At 45.6% G+C, this 27029-nt stretch overlaps 1 protein-coding gene across 1 annotated transcript in view; it reads left to right on the forward strand.

The window, feature by feature from the left end:
- Positions 1-27029, forward strand: part of Adamts17 (ADAM metallopeptidase with thrombospondin type 1 motif 17) — a 332924-nt gene that overhangs the window by 294166 nt on the left and 11729 nt on the right. Inside the window, exons 20-21 of the mRNA XM_042277783.2 lie at positions 9517-9721; positions 17671-17823. Of these exons, the coding sequence (XP_042133717.2) occupies positions 9517-9721; positions 17671-17823 (358 nt within the window). The remainder of the gene's footprint in view (positions 1-9516; positions 9722-17670; positions 17824-27029) is intronic.

Raw genomic sequence — 27029 nt, forward strand, 5'->3', positions numbered from 1 at the left:
CAATACCTGGCTCCAGGTTGGTTTTTATTAATAAGACCTTTTAAGATCCGTGCTACAGAATCACGCAAACTTATTAAGAATTAGAGAAAAATCAACTTCAGGGGAATCTTGCTAATCTTGCTTCAGGATGGCCACCTAGATGCCCTTCCCAGGGGTCCCCTGGGAAAACAGAGCTCCTCTTGACAGAACCAATGTCTACATTTTAAATAATAGTTACATGGTGTCTTAGGGTTTCTGTTGCTGTGAAGAGACACCATGACTATAGCAACTCTTATAAAGAAAACATTTAATTGAGGTGGCGGCTTACAGTTTCAGAGGTTCAGTCCATTATCATCATGGCTGGAGCATGGTGGTGTACATTAGACATGGTGCTGGCTACATCTTGATCAAAAGGCAACAGGAAGTGGACTGTGACCCTGAGTGATACTTAAACAAGAGACCTCAAAGCCCGCCTCCACAGTAACACACTTCCTCCAACAAGGCCACACCTAATTCAACAAGGCCACTCCTCCTAATACCGCCACTCCCTTTGGGGGCCATTTTCTTTCAAACCACCACACACAGAGTAGTCTGTATCTGTGAGGCCCAAAGCACGGCAGACTCACTGAGTTCTCAGGCCCTCAGGAAAGGTCATCTCAGCCAACAAGCCTGTGAGGTGTGAACAGTGCCGACGTTTTATAAAGAAGGGACACAGGCTGTGGAGCCTTCCTGGTCATACAGCGGGCAAGCTGATGGAGGGAGGATGTGAGTCTGGGTCCATCCAACCCAGGTGCTATGTGAGAAGCTGAGAGTGTCTGGCTTCAATACACCAGCATCTCTTGCTGTCTGAGCATGAGGTGCAGTGAGTCAAGTGTACCACGGATGGAAGGATGTTTATGTGACTGAAAAAGAGAGCCCGAAGATGGGTGTGGCAGAGCATGCCTGTCAGCTCTGCTACTTGAGAGACAGGCAGGAGGAGGACTAATTCAGATTGAGAGGAGCCTTCTAGCATGTTCTCTAACACCTGCTTCCCTATTGGCTGATCTGCATGCCTCCCATCTGCCACTCTCTTGTACCTCCCCTCTCTCTGTCCCTCTGTCCCTCTGTCCTTATGCACCCTGTATGCGTGACCAGGGTCTCCCAACCAGGGTTGCCTCTGATTCCAGACCACCCTGAAGTGATAATTCACACTCCTTACCTGACCACACTGTCAGGCCTCTCCCAGAGTTGAGTGAGACCCGACAAGGAAGGTCTGTGGAGCTGGCTAGAAAGGTGTGCAGACCAGCCTCTCTCCTTTACCCTTCCTGAGGTCCGTTTGTTGTGTAACACTATTCCTGGGGAGGTCTGAACAAAGGTCTACTTACCCCAAAATAGGGAACTGACAACAGACCAAAATACGGATACTACCTAAGGTTGTTGGAATGAAAATGGCCCCCGTAGGCTCACAGGGAGTGGCACTGTTAGGAGGTGTGGCCTTGTTGGAGGAAGTGTGTCACTGGGGGCGGGCTTTGAGGCTTTCAGATGTTCAAGCCAGTCCCCTTGTCTTCCGGCTGCCTTCAGATCCGGATGCAGAACTCTCAGCCACCTCTCCAGCACCATGTCTGCCTGCATGCCACCATGCTTCTCACCATGACAATAATGGACTGAGCCTCTGAACTGCAAGCCAGCCCCCAATTAAACGTTTTCCTTTAGAAGAGTTGTTGCGGTCACAGTAATAGAAACACTAACTAAGGCACCACCAAAGCCCAACTTGGTGACCCAATAATCTTGTTGGTGTCACTTACAGGAATATATGTGAGGGGGTTACTTACGGGAGCAGAAATGACCTGGAGACAGTTGTGTCACCAAAGCCTACCACAGTATGGGTGACTGCTCCAAAAGCTAAGAGCCAGGAGCCTGCTGCATGACTGCAGGTGGCTCAGCACCACCTGCAGGGTCTGGAGGGCGTCTCTTCTGGGAAGTTTTGGCTTGCCAGAGGGTGTCTCTCCACAGCCTTTACAGCTGTCTAACCTTGGAGAAGCCAGGGCTTTGTGTGACTGCTCAGTTTCAGGAACTTCCTGAGATAAACTGTGTACCTCCTGCGTCTTCATGAACTTCCCTCTAGAACTGGCAGTCTTATGAACTTCTCCCAAGATAGAATGTTCTACCGGGAGGAAATTGCTGCTGCACAACACCTCCAGTATGACTGTTTCCTCCCAGGTCTCACCCACCCACAGTCTGTACTATAATCAGACCCAGAGACTGTCGCTCAGTCCACTCAACCCTCACGCTGCAGGTATTCTCCCTTCTTCGGTCGACTTTGCATGATCCTCCCACCCTCCCTGGCCTGGCCTGTCATACCTGGTCTCCTCAGAGGCACAATTCATATCTGACCCAAAGTACTCAGACTCTCAAGCCCCCGTCTCAGGGGCTTTCCTTCCTACATAGCACACATACACACACCCATCTGTGGGTTCTCTATCTACTGGTTAAACTATTAATTGAAACTGAAATACTCATTTTTAAAAGGATTATGTCTATGCTAAATAAGTACAGATGTTTTTTATCTTGTCATTATTCTCAAAATAATTTACTAGGATGGTTATTTATCTAGCATTTCCAGCACTATAAGTCATACAGAGGCAACTTAAAGTATCCAGAATGGTGTTAGTTCTGTGTGAATACCATACCTTTTTTATAAGGGACTTGAGCATCTACAAATTTAGGTAGCTGAGGGGATCGTGAACTCTGTTCCCTCAAAGACACAGAGGGATGGCTGTATGGACTTAGAAAGAAAATAATTCTTACCCTCAGTTTCCATTAAGACCTCCTTGCTCATGATCCCTAACCCAGTGTCTCCAACCCAGATAGCACTACAGGCTCCCAAAGACCCTCTGGAACCCTGCACTCAGTGGCCCAGTGGCGCAGCATCCATAAGGACCCTCCAGGAACTGGGCACTGCAGACTGCAGCACTTCACCCCACCCGTCATGTATATTCTGTTGACAGGCCCTCCCCACCTGACTGCTGAGCCCTGCTTCTTTGGCCAATCTCATTTGGACCTTGGGGACCCAGAACAAGCTACTTTTCCTCTGCAGCACTTGTCAAACAGCCAACAAGTGGCCACTCATCAGTCCCTCCCCTTCTCCTCAACAAAGGCTCACGAAGGCTAGGATGCTACACAGAGCATCCCAGCCCTGGAGTCTGGACTCATTTAGCATGAATGCATTTGGATCAAACAGGCTAGGATTGAGCAAGCTAACTATCTCAGTGGCTGTGGCCTGCCCTGAAGCTTCCTGGGATGGCTAGAGTGGTTTGTCATCCATACTAGGCTGTGGAAGTCCATGTGTGCTCTCTTTTCGAAGCTATGTCCAGAATGTGCCCACCTCTGTAACAAGCACATAGAATCCCATGCCGGTGTCTCCTTTCTTGACCTGGACATGTTGAGCAACTGTGGTGAACATTCCAATTGCTCATTGATACCGGATCCTTCCTTATCCTCCATGCTGAGGGTGCATGAGGTTAACTCCAAGCACCCTGGGTAATTCCTTTGTTCACTGGTATTGTGTTGAAATACCACATGTCACCCTGTCTCCTATGATTGAAACTATCTGGAAATATGTGTCCTCCTTTTAGTCATCTAAGACTGGATATTCACCATAAAGAAACTGTGTCAGAAAACTACCTCTGACACCACCATCATTTCTGTGACAGCTCAATCATTTTTTCAGGAGAACTCACAAGAACTTTGTCTAGTTTAAATATCAACCCCATCACAATGTGAATAAATGGATTTTGATTAGGCAGGTAGTATACATCTGTAATCTGAGCACTTGGTCAGCTAAAGTGGGAGGCTTGAAAATTCAAGTTCAGTTGGAAGTTGAGCCTGGGCCATATAGCAAGACTCTAAATAAATAAATAAATAAATAAAAATATGAAAGTGAAGAGAACCAGGGCTGGCTCATGGGTAGAACTTACCTATTATGCACAAGGCCCTGGGTTTGATCCTTAGTATAAAAACTAGTGAATGGAAGCTGAAAATTCTCAGAGTTGTGAATGAGATGAATCTGTAATAAGCGGCCTACTGGCCCCCTACATCCTATTCTCTTGGACCTGGAAATGTGTTGGGTTGCACAGTATAAGAGAATTAAGTTGAAAATAGAACTAAAGTTGTGTGGTGGGTTGAAGTGCAGCCTCTGTTTAAAGAAAACTATGTCAAAGCCCTAACTCCCAGAGGCTAGAGTGTGATCTGACTTGGAAATAAGGTCACTGCAGATGTAATTAATCAAGATGAGGTCACACTGCAGGAGGGTGGTCCCCTCATCCAATGCCCTTATGAGAAGGGAGTTGGGGAGATGTAGGTACACAGGGAGAACTCCATGTGAAGATGAAGACGGAGACTGGGGTGATGTTCCCATGAGCCAGAATGCCGAAGATTGCCAGCCCCTCCCCGAGCCTAGGAGAGACTTAGATTGCAGACCTTCCATCAGACGGAGCCTAACTCCAGTGACATGCAGATCTGGAATGTCTACCCTGCAAAACTGAGAAAACCTAAATAATCTTCTGGGGTTTTATTGTTTTGTTTTTATTATTTATTTATTTTTATTTTGTGTGCATTGGTGTTTTGCCTGCATGTATGTGTGAGGGGGTCAGTTCCCCTGGAACCAGAGCTATAGCCAGTTGTGAGCTGCCATGTGGGTGTTGGGTCCATCTGGAAGAGCAACTGGTGCTCTTAACCGCAGAGCCACCTCTCCAGCCCCCAAACTTCTGTTTTTTTTAAGCCACCCACTTTGTGGAATTCTTTTTGAGGAGCCCTAAGCCTGCAGATACAGGTTGCCGATCATCTGGCCTACAAACAGAGATTATCCTGGGCTGTCTAAACAGACCCCATGTGATCACAGGAAGGCAAAAGAGAATAGGGAGTTGATCAAGACTCATCCCAAGATGGCTGCCTCCATCACCAGGACAAGGGAGCGGTGTTGAGGAGGAAGTGGAAAGGACAGGAAGAAACCAGCCCACCAACACTTAGGGTGAACTTCGCATCCCCAGTCCCTCAAGTTCACAAGTCAGGGCTGTCTTGAACTATTAGATTTTTAGTTATTTGTTACAGCATCAAAAAGTAAAATGTATATGCATATGTCTGAAATATGCATATGGATCTTGAACTGTGCCTATGCACACACCTATCTGTGATAAAGTGTCTTTATATGTGTGTTCATTTGCACGTTTGGTGCAAATGCTGTATGGGTGGAGGCCAGAGGTCAAGCTTGGGTGTCTTTCTTTGGGCAACACACATTTCAGGTTTTTCTTGAAGCAGGATTTCTCACTAGCCTGGAACTCGCCCAGTAGACTAGGCTGGCCGGCCAGTGAGCCCCAGGGAGCCATGTCCCAGTCCTGGGGTTGTAAGCACACACCACCATGCTTGCATTGTACATGAGTGGGGATCAAAGAAGTCTTTCTTCATGCTTGTGTGGTAAGGGCTTCACCAACTGAGCTATGTTTTCCAGGTGTGTGTGTGTGTGTGTGTACATTTTATAGTCACTGATCTACCCAGAACATCTAATTAGAATAGTATACCTTTCAAGCAAATACAGGCTAAAGTTGGCTACTCCAAAATCCAAAATGCCACAAATTTAAAAATGTTTTCAGTGTCCACATGGTACCCTAAGTGGAAAATTCCATACCTGACCACACAACAAGTAACAGGTTGTGGTCAAAATGGGTACACCAGAAATACTACATACAATTACCTTCAGGCTGCATGTGTGAATTTTGTGTTTGGACTGAGATGTTTAATGCCTGGGAGATCTCCTGATATATATGCAAATTTCCCAAAATCCAAAGCAAACCAGGAATCTAAAACATTTCTTACCCCAGCATTTTGGACAAAGGATGCTCAGTTTGTCCATGCACAGGAAATAAGTCTATTGTGGACCAAAAGAGATTCTATTCTGAATCCCAGAGGAATGAAGAAAGGACAGCCTTGAGAGAGAGACATGTTCACCGTGCATTCATAAAGAACTCCAGCTCTATAGCTTGGAAGAACTCTCAACTCACTTGGTTAATAAATGCTATGTGCCCTTGAAGTGAGTAGGAATCACAAGTGAAGAAAAACATGGCCTAAGTTATAACTGTGGCAGAAAATACCCTACAGAGCACCTTTCCCAGATCTGCGGACTTGGAACTTTAGGACACGGCAGTGTTGAGTGGGATGGTAATATCCAAGTACTTAAGGAAGAGGAGGGAGGCCTCCTGCAGCCATCGTTCAGTGAAATGGTTGCTTCCTGCTACCAAAAAAAGCAGTAGCAAGATTACTCAAGGGTGTAGAAACTCATTTTCTTCTCATGCCTCACTGGGGTATTTTCTCCGAGAAGCAGAAATATGTCTGCCTAAAAAGCAGCCAAAATAAGCTTGAAAGGTCTACACGTGTGGCAGAGTGACCCCTGCAGGCTGCTCAGCATGCATCTCAGGTGGGAACATGTGCCGGAGGGCTCTTCAGGTACCCAGTGTCCCATCCAACAGACACTCGCCACCCCCTTAGCCTCTCCAGACCCCATTCTGTTCTTCTCTGTGGGTCTGACTGCTATGTTAGTTACTTTTCTTGTCACTACAACAAAATACCAGACAAAAGCCACCTGAGAGGGTTTATTTCCATTCCATGAGGACACAGTCAGTCCATCATGGCAGGGAAAACATGGCAGTGGGAACAGGTGGCAACCGGTCCCGTGATTTCTGTAGCCAGGAAGCAAAGAGATGAATGCTGATGCTCCCCTGGCTGTCTCCATTTATTCTGTCTGGACTCAAGCTTAAATGATCCTGCTCCCATTTAGGGTAGATTACCTCACCTCAACCAAATCTAAATGATCCTTCACAGTCACGCACAAAGGTTTGTCTCCTCAATGATCCCATCAAGTTGACAGTATTAACCATCACAACTACTCCAGTATCTCATGTAAGTGTAGTCACTGGGATGCACTTATTTCACTCAGCGTGTCTTTAAAAACCACCCATGTTGTAACCAAGGTCAACATTTCCCTCCTCTGTTTTCCTCTTGGACTCTGTTGAAAAGTGACCACCTGGTGTGATCCTTATGGACCAGAGCAGCTTACCACATTCACTTGAGCACATGACTGTGGACCCTCAGAATTTAGGCAGTAATTGGACGGTGGCATCTTGTGGGATACCAGGACTGGAAGTACATCTGTAGACCCTAGAGTGGGCCATAGTCTCATGACTGGGGCGCAGAGGTTCTTTTCAAACTTGGGAAATACAAAAGACTGAACAGATTCAGAGAGACTTTTACAGCTGGGGTCAGCTCAGCTGCACCAGCACCAAGCCAGGCTCACCCTCACACCTGACACTTATAAGCCCAATGTCAATTGCAGCCGTCAGGATGATCTGACCAGGAGTTAGCTCGTGAGAGAGAGAGAGTAGGTAGGAAGAGTGAATAGAGCTGACAGAGGCAGGATCTGGCTGTTAAAAATACAGAAAGAAGAAACTGGAGAACCAACTCAGTAGTTAAGAGTGCTCACTGCTCTTGTAGAAGACTTGGGTTAGGTTTACCCACATGGCAGCCCACAAGTGCCTGGAACTCCAGTTTCAAGGGTTATGACACCTCCTTCCTAGCAGCAAGGGATCCTGCACATAGGGTGCACATACATACCCTGAGGCACACACACATACACATTAAGATAAATAATCTTTTAAAAATGTTTAAATACAGAAATAACACAAAGTTAGAAATCATTTATGAAGACAGTGTCTCTATTTCAAAACAAATGCCTGCCTTCTCTCCTGCTGCTCAGTCCATGCATTCTATGTATCCACTTGAAGAGGATTTGTGACTGAGCAGAACATGACCATGAGGGGGGCTTGAGAATCCATGACCTCGAAGCCTAGAACAGGAAGAAATGTATAAGATGTTATTTTAGTGCTGTGGGAGCAGTCAGTAGAAATTGAATGCTAACTCATTGCCCTGTTTCCCATCACCTACCAAAGAGACCACAGCACAACTGTGTCTGGGTGCACACGGGGCTGAGTGTACACAGAGCTGAGTGCACACAGGCTAACGTGGGCTGGATGCTGTGGTCACAGTTTATAAACAGTGTATTTCTCTTCCCACTACCACACCACACAGTAGGTACTATCATCTCTGTTCCTCTTGCATCAGTGGTGGGTCCAACAGGAAGAGCTTTGCTAGTTGGAACTGGAGAGGGAGAAATGGGTGACCAGTGCCCACTCAAAAGATTCTAGAAATTCTACCAGCGTTTCTAAAGAGTGGGGTGGCCTGGTAAGATTTCATTAAATGGTGTTCAAAGCTATCTTAATAAAGAATGGAATGGCTGTCCATGCTCACCCTCTAGAGTTGGTGGTGCTTCTATAAATATTAAGCTCCTGGGCACTAGGAATATATAAGGAAGGATGAAAGAGAGGCTTAAGCTCATCACCCAAGGCCCAAGCAGGGACAGTTCACTGGCATCCCCCAAAGAGCATTCTCCTCATTTGTGTCCTGGTGAACTGTGATTTCCAAACTGCTCAGTTGTTTCCCAGTACCTTGAAGCCGACTGAGAGACGCACATTTATAGATGACCGAAACAACGAGTGAGGAGACCGTTTGAGAAAAGCATTTTCAAGGGCCGTCGTCAGCACCATTTTCTAGTGGCCTAAGAGATGCCATCATCACGAGTTACTGTCTCTAGTCTGGAGGCTTCTCGGGCCGTGGAGGGCAGGAAGGACCTGGTCTTGGTGTACTCATCCAGGCACTAGAGAGGCCTCTGTGCAGACTGTATCAGTCAGCTAATGCTGTGGTAACCCATATCACATTGCCTTAAAACAGTGCTAGAGTCTCATGGTAGAGGGTGGGAAGCAGAATCAGCCAACTTCATAACCACACGGAAAGCTTCTGTTGAATGGGGGTGTGGGAAGATGACTTGGTGGTTCAGAATGCTTGTTCTACAGTTGCAAAGATGAGATTCTGCACCCTAGCACCCACATAATAAGCTGGTTGTCTCTGCAAACGCCTGTAATCCTCGCTCCCGGGAGAGATGCGGACAGGAGGATCGCTGGGACTTCCTGGCTTCCAACCTAGCCAAAACATTAGCCCCCAGTTCAGGAAGAGACCCCGCCCCTAAGCATAGGTGAAACAAGATAGAATCAATAATACCTTCTTGTGGCCTCCAAACACACATGTATACACTTGTGCACACACATGCACACACAAAAATATCTTTTTTTAAGCTGCTGTTGGGACATGACCAGTTTCATGTCCACTCACACTCCATTGAGCTAAGCATGTGTTATGACAACAGATAGGGTATATGATCCCACTACAGGGAGGGAGTGACCAGCTGGAATATTACTTAATCTAACATGGGAGTGTTGTAGCAGAGAGCTCCCTATACCAAAGAGGCCACTGAACTAGATAACCTCTCAGGTCACGCTCTGTTCTGAAGGTCTGGAATTATTTCCAGAATTGATGACAAAGCTTTCTCGATCTGTCTTTTTCCGCACTTGCCCACCACCAGATTGTTCTCTTAATGTCCTTTCTCCCTCCGGGCAGGTGGGTGGCCGGTCAGTGGAGCCCCTGCTCGGCGACCTGTGAGAAGGGTCTCCAACATCGGGAGGTGACTTGCGTGTACCAGCTACAGAACGGCACACATGTCACTACTCGGCCCCTCTACTGCTCAGAACCCCGGCCGACACCAGTGCAGAGCTGTGAAGGCCAGGACTGCCTGTCTATCTGGGAGGCGTCAGAGTGGTCCGAGGTGAGTGCCTGGGCTTGCCGCTGAGGTTGAAGCCATGCAAGGGCCTTAGGCCTTAACTACAGGTCCCTCTGTGTGCTGTCTGCGCCAGGGTATTTGTAACTCATCCCCATATCCCAAGTCCTCTCCTGCCCCATGGTCAGCTCACAAGTTCGCTCCAGCTACTTCCCTAAGCCCCATCTAAAATAACAAAATGGCTAGAAACAGACAAACAAACATACATAATGTAGTTCTGAGAATGTGTACACCACTGGAAAAGTACTATTTGATTTCCATTCCTTGTGCAAATCCTACCTAGAGATGATAGATGGACAGGAGACAGATGATGATGATGACGACGACGACGACGACGACGACGACGACGACAGACAGACAGACAGACAGACAGACAGACAGCTACCCATTGACCTTTTCCTTCTCCTTTGGACACGGTTGAGCTGTAGTATGGTCTAGCTGAGCAGCTGGTTTCAAAGTCTTCTCTGCAATGCCAGGCCGTGCTTACAGGCTGCAGGAGTCAGATTCTGGGAGGGACAGCCTTTGGTATGCAAGTCAAGAGTTACGAATCTCACACCAAAAAATTTGCTGGAAAGAGGTCAAAGTCAAGGCCTAAGTTTTAAGTAGGAATGCCGGTCCTGGAAATAACATTTTATCTTTGGTGAAGTCATCTTTAGGGCTTTGCCTTGACATTACAATTATGTTGATTGTTTGGATATAAAACAAACAAAAAATAGCTAAATAAAGGGATGGACTTCTCCTGGTTCCACCAAACATAGAGTAGTCTAGAGAACTTAAGGAGGCTAGATCCAAGACACTCTGCAGTATGGAAAATATTTTTAAAGTTCTCTTTGATTGCCAAACATAATTATTTTGAATAAAAAGGTATTTGGCCCATTTTTAATGAACAGAAACCCTGCCATTGGCTGCTCTAAACTGAAGTTTAATTTCAGACAAATCTTGAAATATACCTATTTAAGGACAGAGGTCCTCATCCTGCCTTTTAAGATATTTGATGAAAAGTGGAGAGTTTAAAATTCGTTGGTTTTCTTTATTTACACTTAGGTTCCTAGTTTATTATTCATGGGGATTCTTCCTCTATACCTGAGACAGAGGCATATGAAAACCCCCTCACCCTTCCCCAGGCCATGTAATCCCCAGTGCTTTGACCACCTTGATCTCAATCAAACAAGATCTGTACTTTAATCAGATCAAATCCCCAAACTTTCCACTCAGACTCTTCCTTATGGGAAAAATAGAATCCATTCTTACCCCTCACAGCATGGAAGACCACCACATTGGGAAGCGTTGCCCACCAAAACAGGATTTAAAGACATTCCTCTATACCTGTCTCTGCACATCCCTAACCCTAATCCTGAGCCTGTGTCCACATGGATCTATCTGATGCTGCCTGCCTAGAACTTGGAATCTAATCGTCCTCTTTGAATTGTCCACAAAGCTGGGATTCTGTCCTTCTGCTGTGAGCCAATGTACCTATGGCCCTTCTGCTAGAAACTGGCTTTCATTTTCTTATGGGAGAAGAGATTTAGAAACTTACTCACCCAACAGTATTGATCACCCCTGACACCCACTACCTCCCCAGCTTCCTCATGACTTTATTGCAACGAGGACCACATATCAGAAGGAAATCAAAGTTGTTAGAAGCCCTCTTCTCCTCAGCTTCTTAGTCCCATCCTGCAGGGAAGTAAAGAGAGACTGAGTATCACCCTCTTGGGTCCTTTGCAGCATCCACCTGCACCTGCCTATCCTCATGGCTGAGAGCCTCAAGGGAATGGGCTACTGATCAAAGAGGACAGAGCGAGCCCTTGGCCAAGAAAACAAATGGACAGCAGTGATTGAAATTCCAGAGGGTGGGCATAGTTTTTCTGTGTCCTGCCAGCTGGCTCTCAAATAACCACACAGAGGTTTATTATTAATTATAAATGCTCAACTGATAGCTCCAGCTTGTACTAACTCTTACAACTTAACTACCGCACTTCTATTAAGCTACATTCTGCCACATGGTGTTACCTCTTTCATCTTGCACCTCCTGTTTCTTCTCTCTGTCTGGCTGGTAACTCCTCTGACTCCGCCCTTCTTCTTCCAAATGTCCTTAGTCTGATTCTCCTGACTAACCTCCTGTCCAGCTATTGGCCAGTCAGCTTCTTTATTAAACTAATCACAGCAACATGCATTTACACAGTGTAAAAGAATATTCCATATTTCCCCTTTTTGTCTAAATAAAAAAGGAAGGTTTTACTTTAGCATAGTAAAATTATATACAGCAAAAACAGTTATCAAGTAAGAATTACAGGTATGGCCAGGCAGTGGTGGTACACACCTTTAATCCCAGCACTTGATAAGCAGAGGCAGGCAGATCTTTGTTCATTCAAGGCCAGCCTGGTCTACAGAGTGAGTTCCAGGACAGGCTCCAAAGCTATACAGAGAAACCCTGTTCCCACCCCCACCCCCCCAAAAAAAGAACTACAGGTATGATATCCAGTCCATATGTGTTTGGTAAATTTAGAAAAAATACTATCTTATCTTTGTGAATCTAGAGTTTTATACCTAATTTACATTTCTATCCTAACTTGTATTATCAACTGAAAACTATTATTTGATGTCTTTCAAACTTATACATTTTACACCTCTTTAGTGAGTTCTTTTCTGAATCTGTTAACAAGGAAGACTATAACTATAACTATCTAATCTTCAACACCCTCAGATACCAGAGAAGGAAATAATATTACCTAAGTAAGCAGAAAGTGCAAACAAGTGACTTCCAAAAAATGTGAGAAATGACAGAAACAACTGGCTGCCTAGACAGTCACTCAAGGTTTCTCTGTAACATTGGGACATCCATCTTTGGCCTACAAGGCACAGAATATCTGACAGAGTTATCTATGAAGCAGGATTTTCTGAATGGCTGTCCTACCTTATCTTGGCAAAGTTCAGCAGTCACTTTCTTTTGTGTCCTGCTTGTCTAATTTGAACAGCATACTGTCAGCAGTCAAGGCAAGGGCAGTTTCTTGCTCCATGGTTAATTTTTGCCACAAAAAAGCAAACTCTACATGGAGTTTCTTTGATGCCTATCATCTTCTCTGAAGTAGATTGTTGCTACCAGGAGCAGACATGTCTCATTGTAATTACAAACCTTATATTGTTAAAACATCATAAATATCATATTCTGTAGATCTCTGAATTGTTTGAAGATCAGCTGTCTATCTAAAATTATTTCTGTTTGACCTTGAAAACATATCTAAAATGACTATAAGTTTGACTATTATAGATGACTATTAATATGCATTTTTAATTATACATTACATTTTAAATGAGTTGAATAAACATAATACCCTAAACAAGAGTAGAAATATACATACAGTATAACAAAATTAACTTTACATTTATACCAATATACAAAAATCCATACCAATGTAAAATATTTAAGACTAGTAGTTGCTTTTTTAGTTTAAAAGTAGATTCAATAATCTACCCACTTACCTAATCATTTCTATATCCCCGTTTTTTCATTTCAGAACAAAATCCCTGAATCTAATCATCTTTGTTCAGCTTTTTTTCTGATCATTACCAATAACAACTTGTAACCAACCCCTCTTAAATGATAACAAACATCCATAATCCATCTTTTGGGATGTTGTTTTTTTCTAGAATGCTTTCTGTTGTCTTGGGGCACTGGCATCTTTGGGAGAAACTTGAGAAAATCAGGATACTTATTAAATCTTAGTTGGAGCATTCTGTAATACTGGATCAACTCAGTCAACAGCCTTGAAGCTGTTCTGGATACTGGATCACCTGGGCCATCATTTTTATTGGTGTCTGTCCCTTGATCTGAAAATACGTAAACTTTTAAAGGTAACATATATATCTGCATTAATACAAGTGTAGACTGTGCATTATACACAGGTCAGCCAAAGACGATTTTTTGTTTTATGTTTGAGGAGGTAAATATACATCACATGTGTTGTAGTTCTTCTAGGTTTATTTCTTTATGAATGTGGTCAGGATTTTCAAGGGGTCTTCTCTGATCAAACCTGACCATATCAACCCGGAATGAATCCACAGCCTCTCATCTCCTGTGGAAATAAAAGCATAACCTCTTCCCCAAAATAACTTATCTTTTGACTTCCATTTTGATGTCAAGACATTTTAAAAATATATAGGTTGGTTTAATCTAGCAGCTTTCATAATCTAGTGTCTCTTATCAGACAAAAAATTTAAAGATAAAACAATAACATGTAGGATCCAGACTCTGTGTATTTTCCATCTTTGCAATGGCTTTTTTCTTTTATATTTATTTACTCTCTTTTAAAGGACTTTATTATTTTAAAACTATATTTTTAATGACTATCTTTACCCTTTTTCCTTGCTCTCCCAAGCCTTTGCACGTTTTTAAACACATTTAGCGGTAACATGTTTAGAGGTTTTTTTTCCGTCTAGATCTGTCTTTACTGAGCATCTGTATTGTTTTTTGATCACATGAGACAAATCTTAAACAGCTATATTAGTTGCTGGCATGGTACCTTAGCACATGGCATTGGCAGCTAGCTCCCCTGCCCCCACCCCATTCCCTGAGAGCTTGGCTACATGGTGGAAGTACCATTGGGAACCACGTTTACAGCCCCAGCTCTGAGAAGTTACTGAGTCCTTGCTGCCACCAAGTAGCACATCGCCCACTGCTCATAAACCCCATTTAAGTGTTCAGTAACTAGCAGCTAACAACAAGCCAAGGAAACCACCTCTTAAAGGAGCCACACCTCTTTGTTTGCTGTTAATTTCAAGCCTGCTCAAGAAAAGGCAGTTATCAGGAAGCCACATTTGTCTTCATTTTTGTGTGCTTAGAATCTTTTTTTTTTTTTTTTTAAGTTTTGTTAGGTCTTATGTGGAAATCCTGGCCCCATGCTGGGTGCCAAAAGTAGGTGGAGTTTCTCTGTGTCCTGGAAGTCACTCCCAAATAACCACACAGAGGGTTATTATTAATTATAAATGCTTGGCCAAATAGCTCAGGCTTGTCTCCAGCTAACTCTTACAACTTAAATTAACCCATATTTCTTATCTACCCTCTGCCACATGGTGGTACCTTCTTTCAGCACAGCAGGTTCATCTCTTGCTTCTCTTGTATCTAGCTGGTGACTCCTCAGACTCTGCCCTACTTCTTCCCAGCATTCTCTCTGCCTCAAAAACCCTGCCTAGCCATTGGCCAATCCACTCTTTATTAGCCAATTACAGTAATACATATTCACAGTGAAAAAAGCATTTTTCCACAGCACGAGAGAGTGGCACAGACTAGAGTAGGACACCAGAACTGACCACAGGCAGAGGTGGTAACTTGGCCCTGTGGTTGCTGAGGAGCTATGGGCACAAGTACCAGGACACATCCCACAAGTTCAATGTTAAAGGTAGAGTTGCTGAAGTGGTCAGGAAAAGGCCACGTGAAGAAATAGGACAACCTCTCAGAGTAGACATAGTGCCATGCTCAGCAGGCCTTGTCCTTCCCTCTTCTCTCTCCCTTGCTAAACCATAGATTACATCCCTATAGCTAGCCACCAAGGTCTATTCCCTTATTTAGCCACCTCCTCCCCCTGAGGCTGACTACCAAGGTCCAGCTATCAAAGTATTGAAGTCCAGCAATCAAAAGCCCCCTTTTTGGCCACCCTAATTAACATGCCCAATCCAAACAAACCAACTCATGCTAACATGGGGTCTCCTATTTTCTCTTTAAAGCTGCAATTTGCCTATGGGCCATGTCTGCCTACACTTCATCCAGAGGCAGTCCTTTGTCCCTCTGGGGCAAATGTCCCTCCTCCTCCCTTCTCTCCCCTCTCCTTTGTCTCCTATCCCATCTTTGTCCCTCTGGTGCTGTCCCTCTTTTGTGCTGAGAGCTTGGTCTTGGTGTGTCTTTTCAGAAGCCATCACTTTAGTGACCTGGATTCACTGCCATGGCCCTGCTGGGCCAAGAGGCCCCGTATCCTGAAGTCTTCTATGGAGTGGCCCCTAACATCTGAGGTCACTTTCAACTGGCACTTTACCAATGCCACACACACACACACACATAGACATGTGCTTCCCCAGCTCTTCCAGGTGACCCCTGTTCTGAGGCACGTGTGTGCCTTTTGAAACAAGCCAGTCAAGATTAATCTCAAAGTACCACAGGAAGAAGAGTTCACACAGGGCTGGAGAGGTGGCTTCATGGTCACCAGCACTGGCAACTCTTGGAGAGGATTCAGGTTCCGTTTCCAGCACCCACATGATGGCTCACAACTGGCTATAACTCTAGTTCCAGAGGATATCATGTCATCTTCTTGACTCTGAAGACACTGTCACATATCTGGGGCACATACATACACTCAGGCATATACATATAAAATTTTAAATAAAGAAAAAGTTCATAGGAAGAAGGTAGGTAGGTATGACTTTAGGATAAACATCAATAACACAAATGTCAAAAATAATGCTTGTCCTCTACAGATGTGTTTGGTTTTTTTTTTTTTTCTGGACATGATGAAACTTTTTAAAAGCTTAGCTTATTATCCCTCAGACCCTGCTGATGGCCTGCTACCCATGATAAACTGAGTTAGCCTGACGTCTCCTCTACAGAATGCAACCTTTAGCCTCCTCCACGTCTGTGTGTGAAGACAGTGCTTCTCACCGAGCCACACATAACAAATTAAAAGGGGATGGGGGCTCCCTGAGCTGCGGTCTGTATTCCTCTGCGACTGACTAGGGACTACAGACCATATACCCTCTGCTCACCCACCAGCTTGTCACTCTTGTCAGTTATGATCTCCCAAAGGTGACAAGTCCAAAGGTGACAAGCTTTGTCTGAGCTCCCTTTTACTCTGAGAGATGTATGAGTGCCCTCACCAGCCAGTATGGCATGCCTTCCCACAGTGGAGTGGGTCGGGGCAGGATCTGGATGTTTCCCAGAGGACCTAGTGTCCCCGTGTCCTGTCAACTCCTTGAACTCTTGCCGTGTGTGTGTGTGTGTGTGTGTGTGTGTGTGTGTGTGTGTGTGTGTGTTTGTGTGTGTGTGTGTGTGTGTGTGTGTGTGTGTGTGTGTGTGTGTGTGTTTTGCCTTTGTGTTTTTCAAGACAAGGTTTCTCTGCATAGCCCTGGCTGTCCTGGAACTCACTCTGTAGACCAGGCTGGCCTCGAATTCACAGAGATCTGCCTGCCTCTGCCTCCCAAGTGCTGGGATTAAGGGCGTGCACCACCACTGCCTGGCTTTTGTCATTCTTTACCGCATAAGGACACTGCATTCTTGAGCTCTTGAGGGCTTGATCATCATCAGTGATCACCCTGGCTCTGCCCAGATCCCCTCTCCAAGTTGTTTCTTGTCATGTCTCCTAATAAGTCAGCTGTGCTACTGTGTAGAGCGTTGATCTCTCCATTCTTGGTATCCACACTGAAATTCCAAGCTTGCCTTATGAGAAACCCCCATGGCTTCTAGCTGTTGCCTCCTTTTTGACATCTTTGCCCTGTGTATCTAGAGGCCAGCTGGCCCAGACTCCTTTGTGGTCAGAGCCCCAGTTGGCTCCAGCTGGCCCAGACTCCTTTTCGGTCAGAGCCCCGCTTGGCTCCAGCTGGCCCCTGCTTCTCCTGCCAGCTCATGTTCTGTTTGCCCTTTGAACTCGTGCCCTGAATTGATCTTTTAGAACTGCCCATTAAATTTTCTAGCTGGCCATTAAATTCCACTTCCCTCATTTGACCTTCTTCCATGAGTTCTTCTGAGTCCCGACTCCTGTATCCATGACTGGCCCCCTGGCTAGGGTCCCCTGAGGGGATAACGGGACTGAAGACCGTGAGCATTTGAGGACGGAATATGAGGCACCATCATGTCTACTTCCCCACTTGGGCCTGGTACACGGTGAGGGTTTCTGTGATGTGAATGGACTTGAACCGAATGGGAATGTACTGAATGCCCTTGCTGTGTCTTGCAGTGCTCTGCCAACTGTGGCAAGGGGACCCAGAAACGAACTGTGACATGCACCAACTCCCAAGGGAAATGTGATGCGTCCACGAGGCCAAAAGCTGAGGAGGCGTGTGAGGACTACTCCGGCTGCTATGAGTGGAAAACTGGAGACTGGTCTAAGGTGAGAACAGCCGTGCTGGGTTTCCAGCCCGCCGTGGCGGTGTGAGCCAGCGTGAGCTCCCGTTCTGCTGGAGATGGTGCGGCAAGTTCACTCTTTGCCCACTCCTCAGAACTGTACTCACTGCTGACCTTCTCTGCTCTTTTCAACCAGCCTGCACTGTTTCAGCTGGCTGGGAGCCTCCCATTGCAGTGTGTGCATTTGGGAGCAATCCAAATGCAGCCTAAAGTGCACGGTGGGTATTCCTTACCAGCCCAGCTGCCCCTTGCAACATGCTGGTGGTACCCAGCAAACCACCATGAGCCTAACCACATAGCTACCCATCCTGAAAGCCTCACAAATCCAGGAGCTAGGTTGAGCAGGCCCATTTCAAGGCCTGTGAAGTACCATTTATTTTGTAAGCAAGAGCCTGGAAGATGCAGGGAAGAGAAGGCAAGACTCCTTGGAGATGTCCAAGAGCTGCGAAAGGTTCAAATGGCAATTGAATGTTTCTCAACGTGATGCTTCTTTGTCAAAACTGGCGTGTACAGCTTCTCTTGTAACCCCAGTGCTAGGGAAGTAGAGATCCAAGGGTGCTTGGGGCTTCCTGCCAATCAACCTGCCTTCCCAAATCAGTGCATTCCATGCCAGTGAGAACCCCACCAATGAAAAATGTTGATGGCAGGTGAAGAACCATACCTGAGGTTGTCCTCTGGCATCTACATCCATGTGCACCTGCATACACACCTGTATACTGTACCAAGGCTCTCCAGTATAGTTTCTATTTTATTTTATTCTTTGCTGTTTGACCCATGGTAGGTTTTTGTTTGTTTGTTTGTTTTGGTTTTTTGGGGTTTTTTGTTGTTGTTGTTGGGTTTTTTTTTTTTTTTTTTTTTTTTTTTTGGAGACAGGGTTTCTCTGTGTAGCTTTGGAGCCTGTCCTAGAACTTGCTCTGTAGACCAGGCTGGCCTCGAACTCACAGAGATCTGTCTGCCTCTACCTCCTGAGTGTTGGGATTAAAGGCATACACCACCACCGCCCGGTGGTCATGGTAGCTTTGAATGATTCGTATTTACTGAGCACTGAGGCCTGTGTAAGAACTAGCTTATATATTGTACTGAGAGCCTTGTTGCAGAGACACTCGGTATCTCATGAATGCAGGGAGTATATTATGGTTTCAGCAACTGAAAACCTCTCCACACTTCTGGTGTCTCCATCCAAGGGTCCCAGAACCATCTGTGATCACTTGACCTGCACAGTCAGTACTGTAAACATTTCAGAATCAGTTGCCAATATCTAAAAATGTTTTAAAATGGTTCCTGAAAATTTGGATTTGGGTTTCACTATAAAATCTGGCAGTATGTCCCAGGCAGGCAGTTTGGTTCTATCTCTGGCTTCTGGGAGGAGGAATGGCCTATCCTCTGGAAAGCTGTACCTTCAGATTCTGGCACCTGAGGAAATGTCCATGCCGTCCCCAGCCTATATCAGACACAAACCCTCCAAGGCTTCCAGTGCTAAACAATCCAGTGTCTCTTGTTGTGCCAAAATGCAGCCTGTGGATAACTGAATTTGAAGAAGACCAAAAGACCTTCCTATTCCTTGACAATGTCTAACCAAAGAAATGGAATTAAGGTCATCAGTCCATTCCCCACCCCCAAACACAATCGATGTACCCCAAAAGCATGACCGTTAGTGAAGTTCAGCATGGAGCCGCCAGGATGAATCTCAAGTAGATGAAATCTAACTTCAAAGCCATCACAAAAGAACTCTGCAACCCTGACAAGTTATGCTCACTGAGTGGAGACAGCAAGCAGTAGATTCCGTGCTCTGACTCCGTGTATGTCTCGCTCTCTCTCATCCTTGTCTGTATCTCCAAGATGGGATGCCCAAAAGCTGTCCCTGCCTGTTCCTCAAAGATGCTCATGCGTTCCAAGGTATAGATGAGGACACTAAGACAACTAAGCTCAACTGCCTAAAACACACCACTCAGTTCACATTGTTAAAGCCCCAGGTCCCAAGACTGTTCTCATCAACTTGACCTGGCCTCATTAACCAAGCTTCCCTGACCAAGGCTATCCAGAGCCAGCCTGGGAGGGATTAATGGTCTCTATGGCCACAGATAGTCTTGGGCAGGAGGCAGAAGTGAGTCCTGGGGCCACACACACCCATCTACTGTTGGGGGATACAGAGCGATTGTTTCTCCTTTGCTCTGTACCCTGTGACTCACATCCCTATTCTTCTCCAGCCAACCCATCACTCCTGTCATTCAGAAAAGGAGATTGAGGCAATTAAAACCCTCACCAACAGTCTTCTGGCAGAGTCCAAGCTCTTAGACCTCAATTTAGTGCTCAGGGCACCTGGTGGCTTTGGGAGCCCAAGGGCTGGTGCCTGTAAGCCTTAGGATACTGTAGTCCATCACCAGCCACCCAAGGCTTGAATTTCTCAGCCCAGCCCTTCTGGTTTTAAGGATGGAGTAGGCACTTTTATTTTCTTAAAGACTTTGAATTTCTGGTACAAACAGTAGCAAAGTACCAAAGATAATTAGAAATAAGAGAAGATCCCGGGTTGCTGTACAGCTCTGCAAAATCTGCTTATGTGGCTCCCTCTTCCATTACTCCCAGGTCCCTCCCTGCCTGAGGATGTTAGCACAGTATCCCTCAAACTTCCAGGCCCTCACCCACCCATCTCAAGAGGCAGAGCCTTGGGCCGGGCATTCTCCTTCCTAGTCGTGCCTCGGTGAATGAATGCTTCTTGCCTTTTCAGAGCAACTTGTGGCAGGACCACAGTGCTCACCTTGACATAGCCAGCTTGGTCAGTTGTCCGTGGCATTAAGAATGAGGATCCATAGAACATGAGGACCTCCCCAGATCTTGGCCACTGTACAGGCTGAGTGGCCATGTGTGTTTGTGGCAGAGTCAAGCCCCCCAACCCAGCCACAGCAGGTCCAGCCAGAGCTCTACCAGCCCACAGCCCTGCAGTGATTTAACTTCATGCATCAAGCCAGGTCTCACAGAAGGTTCGCTCCGCCACGCAGATGAGAACCCAGAGATGCTACATTGCAAGTATGCAAGTGTACACAGGGTGTGCTGGGGACAAGGTGGAGCCGAAGGAACATAGAAGTCATTCAAGAGCCACCCCCAAAGCTGTCTACCCCACCATCTTCTCTGATGCTGCCGTCACTGGTGGTGGGGGCTGAGAACAGCCCAATCCAGGTAGAAATGTGCCCATGGTTTTCTCTTTCTGGCTTCTTGGGGGGGGGAAGGTAAATACAACTCCCCATAAAGCCCCTGCCCTCACTCTCCAGGTGGCTGGAACAACGAATGTGGGTGCCATGGCATGGACCTTCCCGTGGGTTTTCTGTCGTCCAGACTGGACCTGTTTTAGGTCTTTGGTGTCCTCTCTGCCGTCCCACTTTGCAGGCAGTGTTGCTGTTTTGCCCGTGGAGGGGTCTGCTGTATTTTCAACCCAATTGCTGTGGACTATTTCCCTGTGACTAGTAAGCAAGCAGCCTAGATGGGAATTAGAAGACTAGCACTCTGGGCCACTCCTGGCCTCCTCATATCAGTGGGACCCCATAATTGGTGGGAGACAATACCTGCTCAGTCAGGACTGAGAGGAGCCCGTGACTGGGGGCGCTCGGAAGGTTTGTCTTCCTACCTCTGCAGCCTCAGGGCACTTCCTCCCAAGTGCTGTGGGAAAAGTGAGCCTGTCCCAGGGAGGTGATGGATGGGAGAAACCACATACCTGCAGATGCCGTCCTAAGGGTTAGCACCTAACTAGACAACTCTGGGGGTAAAAAGAAAGGTTTACTAGGGAATCAAACTACCAGGCTGTGTAGAGAGAACAAGGTGGGGAAAACCTTGCCAGTCTTAAGAAGGTACATTGTAGTGGGAGGAGGTATGCAAGCTGGAACAGCCTGGGAACTACAGTAGTAGGTGGGGGGGGGACCATGGGCCAGAAGAGCCTGGGAGCTACTGTGGGGGCTTTGATCTGTGGCAGGCTTGTCTGAGTTAATAGAGGACTAGATGCCCCATAGCCAGAGGTAGTTGGCTATGGGGGCTGGGAGAGGATAAGGGAAGTAATGGCTTTTTCTGACAAAGAGAAACCTGCTTCACAAGATTTCTGAGGAATGTTCAGTTTAGGTAGTAACCCTTCCGTTCGCCTAGTCAAAGTTGAGCCTGAGCTGAACCCAGACTGTCATTTAAAACATTGTCAGCAGCACTGCCATTTCAGGGGCCCACTTTGGACCTAACATTCCAGTCTTTTCTTGGTGGTAAGGGACAACTGTAGTCATCCAGCTACTTCTGGCTAAATGGGGACATGTGGAGGAGGGGGATCTTAAGGCTGGACCACCGGTCAAAGAGGGGGAATCAGACAGGCAAGCTACGGTGGGAGAGCAGGAGAAATTGTCAGAAGCATCTGGTTTACTGACCCTTGGATAAATTATTTTACCAATTCTCTCCTGAAAGAACGTGAAGAAACAGGGAGCAATCATTATCACAAGAAGTATGGATATCAGTGGCCAAGGAGCTGAAGGATCCGGAGGCTCCATCCAAGGCAGACCAAAAGGAGAGCCCCACATAGGAGTCGGCCCCTGGAGGCCATAGTTTGTGAGTCAGCTCCTCAAACTCTTTAATCTACTCATCTACTTGGCCAGGCTGGTTCACATAGTAGCAACATTCTCCACTGAGGAAGAGGCAAGGACCTCCTCTTCTGGCCGTCAGTTGAGGGCCTGCCAGCTTTGTAGAGCCACCAAGGCTAATGAGATGAGCTGGTTTGGGAGCAGCCTTAGGGCCAAGGTTGACTCCTGGATGGTGCCTGTCAGCTAAGTGAATATCTACTGTGATAGACATAAACTATTGCAGGTGGAGTTTGCCCATCCCACAGCTACTCTCAAATAATCACTCAGAGACTTCTTAATATTGATTATAAATGCTTGGCCAATAGCTCAGGCTTGTTACTACTAACTAGCTCTTATAACTTAACCCATTTCTATTAATCTATATGCTGCCCCAAGGCTTTTGGCTTTTACCTCTATCCCATTTTGTGTGTCCAACTCACTCTCTGTCTGTCTGACAACTCCTCTGACTCCACCCTTCCTCATCCCAATATTCTCAGTTTGGCTTTCCTGCCTAACTTTATCCTGTTCATTTATTGGCCATCAGCTTGTTTATTAAACCAATCATAGTGACACATATTCACACAGTGTACACAAGGATTATTCCACAGCAGACTATGGACAGAAGGTAAAGTCAAGGGCTTGGGTGGGGGTGTCTATTTTAAACCTATATTTGAAACTTCTAGGTCTACACTGTCTGGAAGGTCAGGCAGACAGAGACCACCCAACAGGGTGAGAAGGAAAGCACCTGTCCTCAGGGATAGACAGAAGGTGGGAGAGCTTACACGTAGCAGTCCCATTGACTGAGAAGTGCACTTACCAGACAAGGGATCCAGATCCCATCTGAGCTGTGATGGGGAAGTGGGGGGTCCAAGTCTTGACTCCCTGAAGTTTACATAAAACTCCTAAAGTTGACCGAAAGAGAGAAAAGTTTTAGATCTATCTGCAGGACTGCGTCTGTTTTAATCTGTATTGAAGTTCTTGTTCTAGAGAAAGCAGTTAATTCGTGTCTGCAAACAGTTTGAGCAGAATCGTGTGTTGAGTCACGGCAAAAATAAAGCCTTAGCAGTTATCAGTACCAACATGAACATTCATCTGTAATAAGACAGAGATTTCCTGGCAGGAAAGAGAACAAAGGAGAAGAAGAGGTTGAGGGCCAGAAAGGTGGTTCTGGGACGGAAGCATGATTACTCTTTCCTCAGTCCTATAGCTCTCACACCACCACCTAAGAGGACTGGATATGAATAGGACAGAGCCATTTCCAGCACACTTTTCCAGTCTAGATTTAAAAAAGAAAACAAAGGGAAAATTTTGAGCATGTGACAATGATAATTTTAATTATTTTTGAAAAAGCTTCAGCAGCCAGTACTTAGAACTATTACCAAGACTAGGTTAATACCTTAGCACTCTATCTGTTAATATGTTAAACTCCGAACAAGTTTTAATATCATTTGTATCATCTCTAAGTTTCATTTTTCACATACCTTAAATCACTTCCTCAGACCTTCACAACGTGTATAAACCTATTTTTCCCCCCTTTCCATTCTGGAAACATCCAGCTATCTTAATCTTTAAACTTTACTTTTCCTTTCCATATGGAAATATTCAATCATATACATGGGCATAGGTGCTTAATTATTGAGAGTCATCATTGGAAAGCAAGTCCTTTCTAAGTTATCATTGGAGCACAAAGAATAGTTAAAAAAAGTAGACTTTAAAGTCAGCAGCAACAGCATGGTTGTCCTGAGTTTTCTTTTTTTATTGAAACCTTATTGTGAGTCCACCTCTCTCAGCAGGAAGCCTGTTAGCTCTGGGGAAATGCAAGGCCTAACCTTTGCACTTGAAACCAAGTGTGGGTAGGTACCTGGGCCAGGTAACTGAGCCTCCCTCCATTTTGAAGTGTTTTTATTCAAAAGACTTGGGTAAGGACAGGTTTTACCAGGAACTATGGGCCTAGTAGCTTCCATGTCAATTAAAAATGGCAGACACTCACCCCCTAATCTGAACCGTTACCCTGGGCTCCTCTGTGGTAATCTTGATGGAGGTGTTAGGGCCAAGGTTCCAGGAGCATCAGTCTTTGGCTGCCAGACCCAGAAGATCTGAGAGATTTTCCTGTAGAGGAGAAATGTAGGGGCCTGGCCTACCTTGGCAAGGCAACGCGACACAGTCAGCCTTCCAGTGTCCAGCCTGTTCAGGTTGTGCAGGCTCCTGGTGGTGGCTGAGGTAAAGTGAAGTCCTCTGCCCAGTGACAGGTGTCACCACATTCGAAGCAGGCTCCCTGTAGAGCCCACTGGTCCCTTGTCTTCTTTGGAGGTAGCCTCAGGACTGCTGCCAGAAGCTGGCATTTCCGTCCATCTTGCCCTGCCTCTCCCTCCCATTAAACACCTTAAATGCCATATTCAGATCTCTCCGAGGAATGGAGGACTGTCAACTGACCTCTTACGTTCTTTATTTTAATATGCCTAATTTTGAATATTCACTAAACAAGCTTTAAGTTTACTTTGAACTTATTTTCAATTACTTGCCTCGGGTTTAACTTTGACAACATATACAGAGGACTATATAATGGGAGATAAAAATTGTTCTTTCTCTCCAAGTTTGTCCCTGTAAATAAATTACATAAATACTTAGCATGACCACAAACACAGTTCTGAGCACATTAAAGAATTTGATCATAAGGTAACTGACCATTAACTTTTATATTTTAATTATCTCTAGCAGTTTACAATGATTTCCTAATTTTATCTCTGTTACATTTGTGTCTTAAAATTTGTGAATTTTGAAGTTGGGCAGCGGTGGCACATGCCCTTAATCCCAGCACTCAGGAGGCAGAGGCAGGCGGAACTCTGAGTTCAAGGCCAACCTGGTCTACAGAGTTCCAAGAAAGCCAGGGCTACATAGTGAAACCCTGTCTTGAAAACATACACACACAAAAATTTATGAATTTTGAATAGAAGAACCTTTAATAGCAAAATAAACTTGAAACCATAAATATATTCCATGGAGATACTGGGAACATAACTTTCCTGATTCTTTTATAATGTACTTTTTACAAAATATCATTTTTTAATGACTCAGTGTCTCCAAATAGCTAAAAATTAACAATGTTAGCAAAGACAAAAATGGTTATACATGTATCTTTAAGTCAGTTTGTGTTAGTCTGAATAGACCATTATAACCTTAGGAATTTATAAACCTTATCCAAAAATATCTTAGAAGTGTGATGTAATTATATTTAGCATCAGTAACTTCTATTGGAAATGGCTTACCTCCTAGTTGTTCTCAAGAACAAAATGCCTTTTCCCTGGGCTTTTCTGTTTTGTTTTCTTTCTCCCTGTCACAGAGTCAGGTGGCTAGCCTGGCCCAGGGCAAAGGCTTTGGTGGCAACATGCTTGGGTCTAGTCTAAAATGGACAGACCAAGTCTCATCTCCAGATCCAGCTTTTTAGTAGAATAAAATAGCATATGACGACGTTTCCAATATTATTCATCCACAACAGACATTTGAGTCTCTGTAAGACTGAACCCAGTCATCAGAGGGAGAGCCGAGAGCAGAGACCAAGACAGATTAGATAAGGTGAGAGGGGAGAGCAAAGAATGCTGAGAGATAAGAGTTTCTGGATCATTTGCTTGTGCCGTGAGGACAGACATTGTCACAATCTGTGAGAATTTGGAAATCAAATGTGCCGTTTCCTGGCCACTGTGACTGTCTATGGGGGCCAAGCCATATTTTCAGTAAAAAAGGCAGTGAGACTTAATACTATCTGAGTCCAAAGGGGGGAGGGGAGATTAGCTAAGGCTGGAGGGAGGAATCGACAGTCTAAGCTTGGCTGAGAAGAGCCTATGGTTAGCTGGAGGAAGGGAAAGGCCCTTGAAGAAAGGGTGGTAATGAAGAATTCCCAGGAGCAAAGCAAATAGGAAGTAGACGAGACTTACGAAAGGGGCCATAAATAGGGGTCCCACCGGAAGGAGGGTTCCAATAGCAAAGGACAAAAGGCACAGGGAGGGAGACACTGTGAGGGGTGAGTGCCATAGGACAGTGTCTCAGTCCCCAAGGGCAACCCCAAGGGGACCAAGATTTGTCAGTGAGATGCCCAGGGTCACCGTGGAGAAGTATCCCTTTCCATGTGATGGGGTGCCCAGGGGTGGAAAGCAAGCTCCAGTGAGCAAGAACCAGAGAAGGGAGCTCTGAGAGGATGCTTGCTTATCTGAGTAAGCAAGAAGAACAAGTGGGTAAAGCAGGTAGAGAAGAGAAGCAGCGAGAGTTGGGGGGGCAGAGAAAGAGGGGGGATGGTAGGAGAGGAGCCAAGAAGCCAGGAGACCAAGAGATCAGAATAGCCAAAATGGCGGGGTTATACAGGAATCAGAGATGCTGGGAGGGGGGCTGGAGAGTTTAGTCTATGGAGTGGAGTGTGCCAGCTAGGGTGGCTCTAACAGGTGGAGACTGAGGGAGGCTGGTGGCCAGAGTCCACTTTGGTGTGTTAAATAGGCACCTCAGCCACTTATCCTGCATTTGAGACCTAACACGGGCTAAATCTGACGGCTCTACCACCAAAAAGATCAAAATGACCACTGACCTCCTGGTAGCAGTGCAACCGCCTCTAAAGGAGCTG

The sequence above is a fragment of the Peromyscus maniculatus genome, chromosome 1 (assembly GCF_049852395.1).
Source record: "Peromyscus maniculatus bairdii isolate BWxNUB_F1_BW_parent chromosome 1, HU_Pman_BW_mat_3.1, whole genome shotgun sequence".
NCBI classification, from domain to species: domain Eukaryota; kingdom Metazoa; phylum Chordata; class Mammalia; order Rodentia; family Cricetidae; genus Peromyscus; species Peromyscus maniculatus.